This window comes from Cyclopterus lumpus, chromosome 1 (assembly GCF_009769545.1).
Source record: "Cyclopterus lumpus isolate fCycLum1 chromosome 1, fCycLum1.pri, whole genome shotgun sequence".
NCBI lineage: Eukaryota > Metazoa > Chordata > Actinopteri > Perciformes > Cyclopteridae > Cyclopterus > Cyclopterus lumpus.
In genome coordinates this window covers 15,496,872-15,514,479 of record NC_046966.1, presented here as the reverse complement: position 1 = coordinate 15,514,479, position 17,608 = coordinate 15,496,872, and the positions used below count along the sequence as shown (strand labels likewise).

The 17,608-nt window shown below is 37.8% G+C and overlaps 2 protein-coding genes across 2 annotated transcripts; one reads left to right on the top strand and one right to left on the bottom strand.

The window, feature by feature from the left end:
- Positions 1-908: 908 nt before the first annotated feature.
- Positions 909-9,383, top strand: adra1d (adrenoceptor alpha 1D). The gene is made up of 2 exons (XM_034542270.1): positions 909-2,763; positions 8,078-9,383. Exons 1-2 carry the CDS (start codon positions 1,806-1,808, stop codon positions 8,626-8,628), a joined length of 1,509 nt encoding a protein of 502 aa, XP_034398161.1. The 5' UTR covers positions 909-1,805; the 3' UTR covers positions 8,629-9,383.
- A 3,225-nt stretch (positions 9,384-12,608) lies between these two features.
- On the bottom strand, positions 12,609-13,679 carry LOC117728723 (5-hydroxytryptamine receptor 4). Its single transcript, XM_034529566.1, has one exon. It carries the CDS (start codon positions 13,677-13,679, stop codon positions 12,609-12,611), a length of 1,071 nt encoding a protein of 356 aa, XP_034385457.1.
- Positions 13,680-17,608: the final 3,929 nt, after the last annotated feature.

Here is a 17,608-nt window from a genome sequence, read left to right as displayed (position 1 = left end):
TGACAACCTGTCGATTTTGCACACAATTTGGTTTCAATTCGGGGAAAAAACACAATAAGGTGTTTATGCTTCAGTTCCTTTGTGTCAGCAATAGTGCAATAGTGAATGTGTACATAATACCTCTGTTTCACCTTTCATTAGGGCCTAAAATGGAGTCTCCAAATGGCCTTTATTGGAAAAACGCCTAAACATACCCTTAGTAAAACATGTGTAAAATCTTCATTTTCTGTAAAATTATAATCTACTTTTTACTTGGACTAGGTAAGGCTTTATGCTATGCTCCCATTGTGTTTTCCAGACCATAAGTCCCAGCTATAATCCTCTGCAGGCATCTATTTCACAAAAATATTTAGGCGAAAATAGAAAATCTTCTACTTATGTGTGTGCCAACTTATGTTACTCAATGTCAGCAGCACTTAAAGTGATTCTGACTGTTGGGGGGAAAAACGTCAGAGTGTTACCTTTCAAAAGAGACCAAAACCATGCATTTACTCCAAATGGTAACTCCAAATACTACAGCTTTCAATTTACTTTGGGTACGTCTGGATAGGCGTTTTTCGTGAATTTTACAGGAACGCTAAGAGGTTAAAATATAGTTAACCAGGTGCATCCGTGATGAAAGGCTGAGTCTAGCTATGAATGGAGGGAAGTAATTACCATTCCATGCAATAAATCAATGATATGTTTTTGTCCTCATCGATATGTCTTTAAAAATGAAAGTTTAGACGATGATGTTGTGATGCTGTATGAAAAGTATGAGGGGAGACAAACCTATTGTTCACTATTATTTTTTGACTTACTTTGCTTAGTGTACAGCGGCATCTAAAACAATTGAATGATCGGATAATACACACAGCAAAGTACAAACACACACACGCCCACACGCACACACACACACACCGACTTGGTTATAGTAACGAGTACATGTACCCCGTTACTTCCACCCCTGGAGCTGTATGGAACAACACACTGGGCTGCTGTTTTCCCATGCAGGGACTGTTTGTCCGCTCTGACTTTGCCTTTTGACCTCCTGTCTCCTCCAGGCTCCCTGGTGTTTTGTCCAGACCTGTCCCGCTATGCACGGCATGGGGATGACAGCTGCAGTGTCAGTGTAAGACTTATAGCTCTGCCTGAAGAAGGCACTCCGTTTTTGTCTCTCTCCAGTGGTCAGAGTTGGTTAGTCGGTGCCTGATGTTTGTTGAGATGATCTGACAGACTTTTTCTTATCTTTGCAGGATGGATGAGTTTTTTTCGGATAGTTTTCCATAAGTGCATTGTAAGACTATAAGACGCATATAAACAACAATCTTCGACACTTGTTAATGAAAACATGTCAGATAAATAGGTACAACAGTCTAAAGTGGCAGGGCAAATGTAGAATCCGCGCCGATATTCAAAGGGCTGCTCTATTGTGGAGCCTTTGAACGCACCAGTGACGTGTGGGTGGAGCTGTAGGTTCAGACCTGCTGTAACCGCGCTGAATGTGATTGGGGAGTTTTTACAAAAGGATGCCACCACGGAAAACCACCGCAAGGTAGAAATGCGTAAGAATGCATCTACATGCATTTGATGTTTTTGTTTTCACTTGTTTTTTGAGTGAGATCTTTTGATTCTCTTTTTTAATCAACAGCTTCGTAATCATGCATGCATTTGCCTTCAGTCATGTGGACTTTTGTTTGGTCTTTTTATTTTTTAAATATCAGTCGTATGAGTCGAAAGACGACAGCTTCACTGGAAAGAGAGACTGACAACAAACTGCATTCTTTAGAAAACGTACTCTAAAGTTCTCTTTATGGCGTTTCAAAATGACTGACTCTAACTTGAGGAACGAAAGCAACCATGGGATCTATTTTGCTGAAGCTTTTAATGGATCTGTTCTGGACCAAATATTTCCAAACGACAGCATCACGACATGCCCAAACTTCACTGTGGACTCACAGGTTGTCGGCGTTGGGATCTTTCTCTTCGTTTTTATTTCCGTGGCAATTGTTGGAAACATTTTGGTTATCTTGTCTGTTGTATGCAATAAACATTTGCAGACTGTCACAAACTTCTTCATTGTCAACTTAGCCATGGCAGACCTGCTGCTGAGCAGTATTGTGCTGCCTTTCTCTGCATCTCTAGAGGTTCTGGGATGCTGGGTGTTTGGCCGGGTTTTCTGTAACATCTGGGCAGCGGTGGATGTGCTCTGCTGCACCGCATCCATCCTAAGCCTCTGCGTCATCTCCATCGACCGTTACATAGGTGTTAAACACTGCCTGAAATACCCAACTATTATGACAGAGAAGAAAGCAATATCTATTTTGGGGCTAGTGTGGGTATTATCCACTGTCATCTCTGTTGGACCACTCCTGGGATGGAAGGAACCGCCGCCTGTCGACGAAAGAATCTGCAGCATCACAGAGGAGCCCGGCTACGCGCTCTTCTCCTCTCTCTTCTCTTTCTACCTCCCGCTCATGGTCATTCTCATCATGTACTTTCGTGTCTACGTGGTGGCCCGCAGGACTACCAAGAGCCTAGAAGCGGGCGTCAAACGAGAGAGAAATAAGTCGATGGAAGTGGTGCTCCGGATACACTGTCGCAGCGTGCTGGAGGACGCGCGCGCGACCAACTCCAAGAGCAACAAAAACCACCCGTTTCGAAGTTCGCTGTCAGTGAGGCTAATGAAATTCTCCCGGGAGAAAAAAGCTGCTAAAACCCTCGCCATCGTTGTGGGGATGTTCATCTTGTGTTGGCTTCCCTTTTTCTTCTTTCTGCCTATGGGTATGTATGTCTTATAACTTTATGTTCCTTAAAATAAATAAATAAATGTTCCCCAGTCCGTCTTTGGCACTTTAAGTGTGTGGGGATGTTATGACAGAGGCTATGGTCTCGGTCAAGGATATCAAATTAGTAAATTGTTTTAATATTTCTAGCAGATTAAATGAAATCAAGGAACCGCAATTGTGATTCAACACGTCTGATTATGTGGTAAATGGTTTGCAGGGATATACTTTCTAGTCATGTGATCAGTTATGAATTTGCGTCACATGAAGAGATTCAACTTTGTCAGCCTGCCGCTCCTCCTGAGAAACGCGTGTATATTTATATACAACGTACTTGCTGACAGTATTACATCAATACATTACAGTTTAAGAAAATGTACAACATAAACTACAAAAACATACAGTAACATTGAGGCATAAGAGAAAACAGAAAACTGCATATGTTGGATTTCATTCACCGTTTATTCTAAAAACAATGCCAAGAATGAATCAAAACTAAGATTTTCATCAAAACAAATATTTTGATAAGATCAGATCAGATCTGCAACGTGACTATTAATGTGGCTTGTTTTCATGCCTGCCATTTTTTTCTGCAAGCTTATTTTTTCAGATGCCTAATATCACATTCTTAAAAGAGCAGACTGACATTCTACACTGATGAGAATTTAAAAACTAAAATCCTGTCAAGTAGCCAATTCCACTTGGCTACTTGTTTTAGAGTCTCACAGAGTAACACAATAAATATATATATATAAATATATGTGTATGAGAAGGGGTTTGTGTTTCATGATCTTCATAGCAGGGCAAGGTTATAGTTTGAATATTAAATTCTACCTGAGATTATTTACACTGAGGACTAGAAATGTGTTAATGATACCAACAGGTCACAGTATTGATAGGATAAGACATGTAAAACCACTTGATGAAAAAGCCCTTCAGAGGGGATGACTAATGCAAGTCATTATGTATTCTACATATACTGTATACAACTTAAGTATGCACTTTCAGAAAGTAGCCTATGCTGCCACACACACACACACACACACACACACACTTATGGTGGACTCATGAATTTAAGTTAGCATATTATTTCACATAATTTATTGTGAAAGCCATTATGAACAAATGGCCAGTCTTTATCAGGTATAGCACGTACAACCTTCTCATTCTTGCTGCACCTCCAGATTTATTTAATCAAAATATTACAGTAAAGCTTGCAGAGAGAGAGGGTGCCAGAAATGAAGTGGAAGCTGCTCATTATTGTTCTAACTCAATGGGAGTGAAGAGGGAAATATTTGTATCTAAAAAAGATATATACTCCATCTTCTCTTGTGATTAAATATAAGCAAGGACAAGAATGGATTTGATTGTTAATAAGGCTACAAATTAAGTAGACCATCACAAAAACATATGATACCTTTGCGATTATATTATACAGCCTCTGCTGGGAAACATCACCCAGGTTGCAGTATGCAGAGTCCATGATTCTTAATATGGCACAATGCTAAAAAAAGAAATATTCAAAAGAGAAAACAAAAGGGAGCTCTGCTAAAAAAGGAATAATTATCTTGGAGATTTGTTTTTTTTTCAAATGTTTGCTAACTAGATTGTAGAGGCCTCTAATTTGCATGATACGTTTCAATTCTAAACTACACTATTAATCTACATGATCTGCACTCTCATAATAATATAATGTGATTGTTAAAGTCAAAGGCATTCATGACCGTTGCTGGAAATGTGTCCCGCAGAATCGCCTCGGATATGCTGTTCTGCAATCTGACCCTGTGCTTTGACCTCCCTGGAGGAAGTAGTTCAAAACACAAAGTCCCCATAGGGATCAATAGAGTGTTACCCTGTTTTATGGATTCATCCTTCAATAGAGTGTTACCCTGTTTTATGGATTCATCCTTTTGGGGGGGGGGGGGTCTGTTTCTGAAATGACTGATTGATGAGTGTGGAATCGTCACCACCTACAACTACTCTGCTTACCCATACTTGGTCAGTCAGTGAGAGAGATTGATGCTGGAACATTGTAGAGCCATCATTAATGAATAACCTTTTGCTGAGAGGCAGACGTACTTTTAGCACCTCTTGTGCCAATCAGGGCCGTTCTCTGTGATGATGCAAAACGAGACAGAGTAGTCTGACTCATCTGAAGCTCCAGAGAGTGCCCAAACACAATTTGCTTATATTAGTGCAGCAGACTCATGAATACCAGAAACTGATGGAATGAAAATAAATAGCCTTTCAGAACTTCTCTCACAAGGAATATAGATTTGAGTTTTTAGTCTAAATTATTCAACTAATTTTAATTTGTTGCTTTTCCTTTATTTGTTGCTTATATGAATCCAACCAGCATACAGGCACACAATCATACATGTTTCAAGTTTCCAATCATTACAGTTTATAGTAGACTTTCTTTGTTTTTAAAGGTTTGCTGTGCATTTTATTCTTAGGAATATTGGAACAATGCACTTGGTCTGAAGGCAATGACGTGATTTTACAATATGTATGAATAGAAAAGTTCTGTCCATTCATGTCCAAAATGTGTGGACTGAGAAATGTAATACATTCCAATGATACTGCATTATGCTTAGATGGATTTACTTTTTTACTTTGAGCTTAATGTGGACCCATATAATTGACTTTTGTGGGAGTTAGGGTGAGCAACTTTCAAACCCAAAAAAGTACAGGAACTTGGTTCAAAGCTGCTTACTGTTTAATAAACAATAAACTGTTTCTCTGAGTGACATGTTCCTTTATTATGGGTACTGTCATTTATTTTGAGTTGATCCCACATACAGCCTTTAATCATAATGAATATATATATTCATGATAAGATGTGTCAAATGTGCTTGGGGCAGTTTTGAAAGACTAATTCATAGTTGGTTTTAGTCTTTTAGTGGAATTTGTTGACAGTAAGAAAATGACAGAATATTGTATATATATATATATATATATATATATATATATATATGTATATATATATATATATGTATATATAAGAATAGATTAACATCTACTCTAATACTTACAGTTTATGGCCACTATAATCATTACAATATGTAATTTGTCCAAAAAGATTGACTACAAATGTGAGGGTTCATTGTACAGCCTGTTCACAGAACATCAGATGTCAAGGAGATACATCTTTAAACTCTTTAAGTGAGGGCTGATCACGATTCTGTCTGCTCACATAAAAGATTGTTCTCAAATTGAACAAGTCCCCAGAGTCCTTCATGAGCTTCAATGTACATTCAAATAATTCATTCATAAGAGCCAATGTGAACTTAAAAACAATCCCACATCCTCGGAAAGAATTTCAAACAGCCATCATCTTTTCCGACCCAACGGAATGGGTTTAGGGGAAGATCATGGTTTAGGTTCAAATAAGTATGTTTGTTGAGTAAATTAGGAATTTGTATGTGATGTGTGTGATTTAGGTTAAGAACGGTACATAAGTTAACATACATACACAAGTTAAAAAAGGTCAACGTTGACTTTTGGTTTCACATACAGCAGTCTCCAGGGTGAAAGTCCTGTGTTTGTTTGACCCATCCATCCACCCGGACATCAGACATCAAACTTTAAAAGATAATGTTATCTAATAGGCAATAAATAAAACAAATATTATATGTTGTCATAGTTGTAGTGTGTCACAGTGGTGAATTACTTGCTGTCTGCCTGTTTAAGGGGATTTCATTTCAGTAAGAATAATCAGTGGATAACATCACTCCCTTTTATCACTTTATTCATCTTAGTCTTTAAGAGTGTTGCGTTAAAACCGGCTTTCAGACAAGTCTTTTAACAGAAATGAAAGCAAGTTAAGAGGCAGGTAGCCGGATCGCCACAGAATATTGTTCATGCTGCAGAAAAAGTTACAAGTCAGAGAGAAAAAAGACTTCTGGGCTCAGACAGTGCAGACTTAATGTTAACACTGTGACATGTTGCCTCTGTGTCCAGGGTCAAACACTATGTTAAATCCAAGGGAGATATAAGAACAAGAAGGAAACTATAGGAAAAGACAGCTTTCCATGAAATACAGCACGTCATTTCATTTGATTTTAAGATTTTGCTGCTCACTTTTAAAGCACGCCTGGGTCTGGCCCCAAGCTCATTGAAATGTTAGCCCCATATGAGCCAGCTTGCAGCCTTAGATCCTCCGGTGGGGCCCTTCTGGCCGTTCCAAAGTCAAGGCTTAAATCAAAGGGTGACCGTGCTTTTGCCATCAGAGCCCCTCGACTTTGGAACGACCTACCTGAGGGGATAAGGCTAGCAGAATCAGTAGCTTCTTTTAAATCACTTCTTAAAACCCATTTTTATAGAACTACTTTTAAGTGATGTCGTCCTTTTATGCAGTTTCCCCTATTTTAGTTTGTCTGTTCTGCTTTATTTTGTATTTGTAATTTTCTATTCCTCTATTGTGTTCATTGCCTCATGTATTTTCTGAAATGTTTACTTGTATTGATGTTATGTTTTTACGTTGCTTATATGTAGAGCACTTTTTAAACTCTGTTTTTAAAGGTGCTATATAAATAAATGTATTATTATTATTATTTCACGTCATACCAAAATTGCCAAAGCATGGTAAAATTAACAAAGCAGCTCGGGCTTGGGTTGAGAGTAAGCAGAAATAAAACTGACCTTTTATCAAATAAAAACTTTTATTTAATTAATAGTAAATTACCATTCTGTGATGTTATTTGTAAGAACTTTAAAAACATTTTTTAAATGCCTTTAGGCAATTACAAAAAAATAGTCTCATTTAAACAGCTGCTAAGACCATATCCCTTCATAGAAAGCATACACCACAGGAACATTGCAATCCCCTTCATGTTATTAGCAGTTTGGTTAATGAAGACATTTATTTTATCAAATAAAATCACTCAAGAAAGGATTCAAGTACTTTGCACTAATCAGAAAACAACTCTACTCCAGCGAAAGCCTCATACAAATAGTTGTGTGCATTGGGGCTTGCGGTTGAAACATGCTCAGTAAATATCTGTCTCCATTAATACAAGTCCACAACATGTCAGAGGTTCCCATTGCTACTGCTATACAACCACAAATCACCACACAAATTATGTTACTTTATATTACTGTTAAAGGGATGACAAATACATCAATTTAGCACAAGCATAATACAGCTGTATAATGCATTGTTTGTTTCAGATTCAGGTTCCGTTTCACAATGCTTTTTATCTCATAAAAGGGTTCTTGAATGGGACAATGAAAGCAGTTGACTGTTCTTGTTTTGTGCATTTACGGTACGTTTGCTCACAATTATTTCTTATGGCTCCGTCTGCTTTTAGGTGCCTTCTTTCCAGCACTGAAGCCATCAGAAACGTTGTTCAAGGTGGTCTTCTGGCTGGGCTACTTCAACAGCTGCATCAACCCAATGATCTACCCCTGCTCCAGCAAAGAGTTCCAGCGGGCATTCACGCGGCTCCTCAGGTGCCAGTGTAATCACAGACAAAGGGTCCTGCGGCGCTTCTATGACCACAGGTGGCGGGCGGCTGTCAAGGGAATGACTATTGATCAGAGAGGAGACTGTAAGCCCGGCTATGCTGTGCACGAATCCTGTGGCAACTCTTTGTTTCACACGGGAAAAGGTCCCTCACTGGGTTTCAAGAGATGGAGTCTGTTTCCACCTCTGCAAAAATCTTCTTTTCAACTCAAAGAGAAAGTGAACAATCTATCAAATAAAATCAAGGGAGGGCCAGGAAAAGGAACCAAACCTGCAGTGGGTCGGATGGATATAGTAGACACAGTATCTATGGGTATTTACAACTCTTGTGAGCAGAGCAGTTATCAGTTCTATGATCTGGCAGACTGCTATGGTCTTAAAGAGACGGACATTTAGGGGCTAGTCAGAGAATCTTTTATTCATTTTCAGAGAGCCATATTTCAGAGAGCTACATTTCTGTTCACAAAACATCCTGTGGATCCAAGCTTGATTAAAGCTGCAGACTGGGAACAATGGCTTATCTCAATCCTTCATTCGCATCATGTATGACAAATCTTCCTATTTAAGTGGACACAGTGGAAGGCAACTTCTTGGACTTACTTTAATTACTTAGAAGCAGTGTGCATCCACATTACACAGCCTAGTTGACACGCGTATGCCGTTTCTGCATTTTACATTAGCCTAATTATTACCGCTTAGTTCTTTACATTTATATATACAACTTATATTTCAGTTGATTGTAGATTAAAAAAATACCATACAACTGTAACAGAGCAAAATAAGAGTTGTAAGTAAAATTTTGGTAATTGACAGAATTTCCGGATTTAATCAAATGTAATATGTCAAAAGGAATTAAGATATTTCATCCATGTTTTGGGTTTTGACAAGGCATTGTACAGGTTAGAGTCCGCCTATGAATAAAGATGCTGCACAGTATTTATTCCAACTGTTGGATTTATAAGTTAATTTGGCATTGATATGTGAAGTTATTTGAATAAAAATCCAGATGCGCTTGCCCCGCTTAACTGTAATTAGTTTGGTAGTTGAGTGCTAATGTGAGATAAACATGCTTTTTTATGAATACTTTTTGATGTTATGTTTGTTAACGTAAGATATAAATCAGATTTAAAATAAAAAGCAAAACAAGTTGAGCCATTGCAGTTTGTTTTTTTATCTATCTGTCTCATCCAGCTACTCACCTCTTGCATCTTTTCACCTTAACGTATTGTGCTTTTGGGAAGAACACACATTTGTTTTGACAAATTAACAATAAAATAAATCCATATCTGTATGTGTCAACCAAGGTGAACAGAGTAGTTGGAATCTGTTGACCTACAAATACAATTAAAATTGTAGGTATTCAAAGAGAGCGACAATCAGTCACATCCACATGGGCTTGAGCTGCAGGCTATGCAAAAGAGAGAGAGTAAATATCAAGACGAAGAAATCTCAATTGCTCAATGTTATTAGCCTCATTCCATCACTCAATTGTTTTTTTAGACCAAGGGGAAAGTCAAACAGCTGAATTTGTAATCATGAACATACAGTAAGTGACAGAGGGGAAAAAAGCTCCTTGAAGAAAAATAAATAAATAAGAAAGTTCTCATCGGTGGACATGCCATAAAGTATACAAAACCATTATACACACAAAAAGAGCATTGCTTGTTTTCATGCTTTGAATCATCCTTGTTGTGTTCTCTGAATAATGCTCTTTCGAAAAAAATGTGTCCCTCACATTTCTGCCTCTCAAAAAAAAAACAGACTTGAAACAAGGACATAACTCCATAAAACAAGAGCAACCTGAGAGCACACATACACACGCATGCACTCAATCATCCACCACCTGCCATTTTGTCAAAACATCTTGAGGTCGGGGGCTGCACGGTGGTGTAGTGGCTAGCACTGCAAGAGGGCCGCGGGTTCGATTCCCGGTCGGAGCGGTCCTTCTGTGTGGAGTTTGCATGTTCTCCCCGTGGCAGCGTGGGTTCTCTCCGGGCTCTCCGGCTTCCTCCCACAGTCCAAAGACATGCTGCAGGTTAATTGATCTCTAAATGTCCCATAGGTGTGAATGTGAGAGTGAATGGTTGTATGTCCCTACATGTGCCCTCGATGGACTGGCGGCCTGTCCAGGGTGTCCCCTGCCTTCGCCCTATGTCAGCTGGGATAGGCTCCAGCGCCCCCGCGACCCTAATGAGGATGGATGGATGGATCTTGAGGTCGACTATTACTTTCCGGTATTCTTAGTGTGGCTGAACTGTGCTGCAACTCCTGAATTCAGTCGGTCCTCTCAGACAGCAATCCTTTCAGAACAACAATCAAAAGACAACCTCATTTCATTTTCTATTCATACCCAAAGATAACATCTAGCAAGCATGATTAGAAAAGTATTCCTGCCTTGGTTATTACACACTGAACACTGTTTATTACAACAATCCAAATAATATTATAGTATACAGAGTACTAATTATTTGTCTCCTGCCAATCCTACCGACTGCCTTTTTTATTTAATAGTGCATATTGTCCTTTTCACACCACAAACAATTAAATCAGATAAATATGAAATAAGTAAGTTAGAGAGAAACATGTGCTGGATGGTAAATGTAATTTAATTAACATTATTAACATTTCAGATTTGCAGATTGTTTTGGATAAAATGTTACGACCAAAAATACAAGTACAAGGCAAGCCTATTTTAGTAACCTTATTTTCACCTCAAAAAGCAAACTTGGATGGATGACACTTAAATCATTATACTGTGAGCTAAACCTGTAAGGAGCACATTGAGGGTGGCCAAATATCTATATATATATTAATATATTTAGTAATTAATTAGTTTATTAGAGCATGAGCTGTTTTCAAAAAGTAAAAGGCTATTTCAACACAGAATCAGACAAGGCAGAAAACTGTGCATTTTTCAAACATGCAACCTTTCAACATATATCAGCAGTAGGACAGATATCAGGATATCAAGTTTTAAATAATTTACTGGGGTTTGCCAGAAGTACAATTAAACATCTTGAGATGCAATTAACAGGGATACACAGTACAGTACTCTTTCTAATTGATTTTGAATCAATCTTGTATACAAATAACTGACACATTTTGATAATAACTTGTAATTTCTCATCTTAGTAGAACATTTTGAGTACATGTATATTTGTATGGGGATACAAAGAGTTAGTGTTTGAGTAACTATACTAACTGACCTGATATAAATATAAGAGGAAAAGTCAAATCTGTGCTTTGCCTTTCTTTTTATTTGGCACACTTACCTTAAAACGTGTACACTTTTAGCCTGTATCTGCAAGTTTTTATAATTATGTTTTATTGTCCTGGAGTTGTTGAAACTCATGTTTAGTTCAGCTTGACCTTGTGGTTTTTGATCCCTCTGAAAGAGTTCCTAATCATTTGTTATGACAAAGAGACATTCAAAGAACAATCAATAATACAAATTAATAATTATCTCTTTGAACTCATATTGTATATGCATTACAAATAATATTATAAACCTCTGTAATACAGCCAGGTTAGCTGACAGTATTAAAAGTCCAAATGTCTTTTACATTGTTAGAGGTGCAATGTGTATTATAAATGCTCGGCTGCTCTCCTCCCTGCAGCAGGAAGGACAAATCAAAAACACGTTTTCTCATTTCTGTCACTTTGCATGAATAAATCAATAACACATACAAGGAGCTTGTATCTTATAACCCACTAGGTAGCTCTACTTCTTTGTCCTCTCATGTTGGACTGAGGGCAGACTTGACTCACTATCGCCTCTCGAGGTACGTGTATTACAGGACAGGACAGACCGCGGCTAGCTGCTTAGCATGCTCATTTGATTAAATATCCCGGCAGCACAATACACAAATGTATGTGACATAACGTCAACATTGTAACTTTTTCACAAACTGTTGATAATGTTAGTTCATTCTTTCAATCTTTTAATCTAAAAGTCTGTGCATATCATATACAATGCCCCTTTAACAGATCCACTTTAATTTTTAATGAGTCAAAGTCCAAAGAAAAAGCAGAATTTTAAGTATCAATAATGTGTTTACCTGAGATGTAAATATGTATTGTGTCATCATAGTGAAGCTTCATCAACCCCTTTGATGTGGCCTCTTCAAGTCTTGCACATCTTCCAAACCTTTGCCCTATTTCTTTTTAGTTCCCGAGAATTCAATATACTTTGATCTTCCTACTCACTAGTACGTAGATTAAAGAAAACAGTCCCACATCACTGATATTTCTTAAAGAATAAATACAATTCTTCCTGATTTAAACAAATTTGCCCTGATGTTGACAACAAAATGTGATTTTACCACATTGAATAGTGACATTGATTTACAAAAACAGGTACTAGGTTTATTTTAATGTTAATCTGCACGTTCATTTGCTTCTTTCCTTGCATGCGACAGCTCCATCCCAGGGGAGGAGCCAGGCAGGCATACCCTGCATCCCATGAACATAAGGAATGCCCTACGAAAGGAACGGTTGAAGAGCCCATACAGGAAGGGATTTAGAGATGAGTTGATATATCCTAGCCACAAAAATATATCCCAGACAATCACCTCTGTGCTGTATTCAATAAACGGGTCCACAATGTTGACTGTAAAAAAGGGCATCCAGAAGATTAGAAAAACTCCCATAATGATACCCAAAGTTTTTGCTGCCTTTCTTTCCCTCTTCATCGTGTTTCGGTGTCTTTGTTTCTTGCTTGAGTCTTTGCCGACTCCAGCTGCCATCTGGCTTTCCATGGCACTGATCTGCCTGGCTTGCCGTTTGGCAGCTTTGAAGATCTTCCAGTAGGCTATTAGCATGATAGCCATCGGCAAGTAAAAGGCTACCAAAGAAGCCATGACAGCATAAAAGCGATTGACCAAAAACACACATACATCTTTAGGAAGCAGGATGTCCACACCGGCAATATGGAGATTTAGCATGATGGGCCCAAAGGAGATGAGCGTAGGAACAGCCCAACATATAACAAGAAGGAGAGCTACCCGACTGCGGGACATCTTTAAAGAGTAAACTAGCGGGTTGCAGACAGCATAGTAGCGGTCAAAGGCAATGCAACTGAGATGGAATATAGAGGCAGTGCAGAGCATGACATCTAGGCTAGAGTGAAGTTGACAAAGTAGGGCACCAAAGTACCAGCATCCCTCCACAGTTCGAATCATACTATATGGCATCACTACCAGGCCAACAAGGCAGTCAGCTACTGCCAGGGACATAACAAAGGAGTTTGTGGGTGACTGCAACTGCTTGAAGTAGGCGATGGACAACACCACGAGGAAGTTTCCCACTACTGTGCAGACGATGCCAACAGAGAGGAAGACATACAGGAAAATGCGAGAGACCTGGTTCCTCAATGTAATACAGGATTCAAGTTCGATCTGAAGAGATGTGTTAGCATCTCCGAGCATGCCCAAACTGCTGTTATCCATGGTCAAATTAAGCCTGTCAAAACAAACAGATACAGTTGTAAGTAATGAGTGTTTTGGTCACACTTCTCCATAATACGTCAACAGTGAAAACATTGACAAACCACCCAGGATTCTGTTTGTTTTGTCCCAAATGCTGCTCCATGGTAACTTCTCTAAACTATAAACTTAAGTTTGACATAGGGAATCATAAAAGACTGTGGGCCTGAAAAGCCCATGTTCTGGTGTAGTTGGCTAATCTCTTTGCTTGGTGTTGAGAGCAAAACCAGATGTTCTTTTCATCAACACAGACTTATATATAATGAGGGAAATTATAAATTATGACTTTTTGCATGTGTCTTCTAAACCAAGACACACTCTGTGATAAATACATTGCAGAACTTAAGCAGGCAGAAACTTTTCATACGAGTCATTAGGTCAGTTGAAGTGGAACTTGATGCCACAGTCACATTTCATTACAAAGACATTTAGGAATTTGAACCCTGCATGTTACATGCATCTCATACATTATTGGAATTCTTTGAGAATATATGTCATTTATTTAGTTTCACAAGTATTTTTTCCTCTGGGAATTGTGTATTTTGCCCCTCTAGATTTATACATTGTACACTGCAGTATATCACACAACAGAACAAATATGACTGTAAAGAAGAGAATAATATTACATTTCCAGTGCATGTAGTGTGAAAAGGGAGCAGATGTTTCAGCTAACTAATATGAACAGATTTTAATGAACACTACAGGGACCATGCAGTGGTGATGGGAAAGTGATGTTGAGTGAAAATGCAGGTTTTTGCAAGGCTTGTAGACTTGAGTGGAACACCTCTCTCTCTCTCTCTCTTTCTCTCTCTCTCGCTCATGTGGCCAGACATTACACATTGCACTTTTACATTTTACAGAACTATCTGTTATTGTGGTACAATTCCTCTTTTTTGTCATTTACCAAGAAATGGTGTTGTTATTGTCAATTGTTATTTACACAGCCAGTAGACAACAAATAGTACAATTTTAGTGCAAAAGCTCACTGTACATAATGTCTTATACGCTTATACAAATGTAATCTAGTGAATAAATAATTTGCCTGGTAATAATGAAAATACTGTAAGATATTTAATTAAAAGATAATGGCCATCTATTAGTTTTTCTATGGATAATAGGTTGTTACATCTTTTGCAATGCAGCAATACAGGAATATATACAATACTATTAGTATGATGGTTAGACTGTCAATAGGATTCTTCCATCTGATTCTACAAAGAACAGCTCAATTCCTAACAATTAGTTTAGTTTAGCATTTCAAAAACATTTTTTAATTAAGCACAAACAAAGGTTTGTCAATTGTAAAACTTCATTTCATGCACAACCAGAAAACTGTGTAAACAATGACAATGACTCACCTGTAAAGCAAAGAGATGATCGTCTGTCCTCATGTCTGTATCATTCTGCACCTTTTACACAGCGATGGGAGGGATGGGCTGGGAAGTGGGCTGTAATGAGCGCATGCAACAATAATCACAGTAAAAAATACAGTCTGTTGCCAACTCCCTTGCCAACTCAATTTAAATGATTGCTATTTTAATTCATATTGTGGTATTAAATAAGGGCAGGCCAGTATCTGTATATCACTGTATTCACAGATCGTGAACAATAATGTTGTTCCCAACATTAAAAAGACAGAAAACTATATTTGACAACAAACCAGTTTCAGAACATAACCCTGTAAATGAAACCATTGATAGATCCCAAAAACGGGATTGCTTAGGCTGAGAATACATTATGTACTTTAAAGAAAAACACACAATTCATATTCTCTAGAGACATCAGTGCATATCTTGAATGTGTTTGCTGTCTGTCAAAACACTTTTTTTTAGACATACTATACAATGTGGCTCTAGGGATGGAAATATCAGCCATTGTATCCCCCACTTTGGTGCACACAGAAATAACTATGTCATGGAATTGTTGTACATACATCCCTCTCCTGAAGTGCCAGCGAGTGGATATTTTTTAATTTTTTAGTAATAGGTCTAAACAACTGGGATGGATGGCTATGATATTTGATTAAGTAAGTAATTTGTAATGAGTCAAATTCACTCTGTCGGGAAACTCTCATCCATAACACGTTTTATAATATTTATGGAATGACCCTTGCCCAGAGTTCACTGAAGTTCTGTGTCTATCTCAAATGGAAATGATATGCAAAAGTGTTGTGCATTTTTTGTTTTGGCTTAATGGTTTGTAAGATACAAATAAATAAATTGGAGGAAAAACTAATAATAATAACACTGAAGGAAAATAGAAGACTTTTGTTTCAAATACATATGAAGAATATTTATTATCTGACTAATTTGTAATGCAACTTCACTTTTTTCATACCCTTAAAACAGCTCTCATCGTCCCTTTCATGTGTTTCAGTGTGCAGTAGAGCACAACCAATGCTGCCAAGCTTGAATACCTTGGGCCTCAGCCAGTGACAGACATATCTCAAGTGTGGCGGATGTGTTCTAATTAAACATGGGGGATTTTTAATGAAGGGTGCAATAAAAGGCGGATTGGCTCAATAGATCGTGTTTTTTTTCAAACCAGTCATTCATATGTGTAATGCAAGTGTTCCTTGCAGACAAGATAGACTGGATGCACATCTGTTCTTTTGTTTCTGAAAGAGGAGTGAGCAGAGGTTGATTCCCGGGTTTTGTCGCATTTACTAAGCGGTAAATAAAGTGACCTATCTAATATGATTAAACATTTATTATCAACAGTGTAATACAGATTAATAATATTATGATACCTCATGATGATTAATATTTATATTGTATTATTCTTAGTATGAATTTGAAACCCGGTTTTCTTCAAATGATGTTTATATACCAATCATTTGCAAAAGGGTTTTAAGATAAATATAATACTGCACAAATTCTGTTTAATTAACATAATGAGGGAAGGTCTTTAATGAACAAATCTGAAAAGCTACCAAATGTTGCTGGGGAACTTAATCTGGGTGGTAGACAATTTCTGACAAAAAGTGTGTACATTTTTTTGTAGTAAATTCCATGTGTTTCCCTTTTATTAACTAAATTGAGCTTATTTACCAAACACATTCTCTTTGATTGCCCCAGTCTTAATAGTATAGTGTGAAGGAGTTGTGCGCCAAGCTTCTAGGACTACAGTGAAAACGCGCAATTTTGCTACTTCATGCTACGATATGTAATTAAGAAAACCTCCACAGATTCACACTATATAAGTCTCATCACACGATGAGATCACTCCCACAAAACTCACTACAAAATGTATTTCACTTCATACAGCCATAACCATAAACAATTTATTACTTTTTCTGTTTTGTTAGGGGCATATCAATGCTGCGCTCTGAATCATGCTTGAGTCTATTCCAGCTGTGTCTATTAATTGTCTCTTCATTTGCATGGTAGGGAGGAGAAATTGCAGTCTGCCTTCCAGCCTGTCCTTCAGTCTTTTATATGAAAACATGGTCTATGTCTCCATCTGGAGGATAACATATACACTGATGCTTAAAATAGAATGTCACCATTATTATGATAACATTATTCAAATATACCTTGTTACAGATATACACTCAATTCCTTTTGGGCATGATATTTAGATCAATATGGTTTATTGGGTTCATGTGTATTCATTCACTGAGTGGACAAGATAAAGAAGATAATAAATGGGAATGTGTCTTAGAATAACAGTCATTTCTTACTTTTTCCATTTTTTGTTATTCATGTCAAGAGGCCAAGCGTGATGGGAGAGCTGTGTGACCTTTACTAACTGCACGTAAAACATTTTAGGGATGAACACACAACCAGTGTTCAATGAACCTTAAGGGAATGCAGCCCTCTTCTGGTGTGTCATTTATGTTGCATGCACAGTATGGGAAGAAAGCAAGTCGTTGTTAATAGCGAGAACTGGAT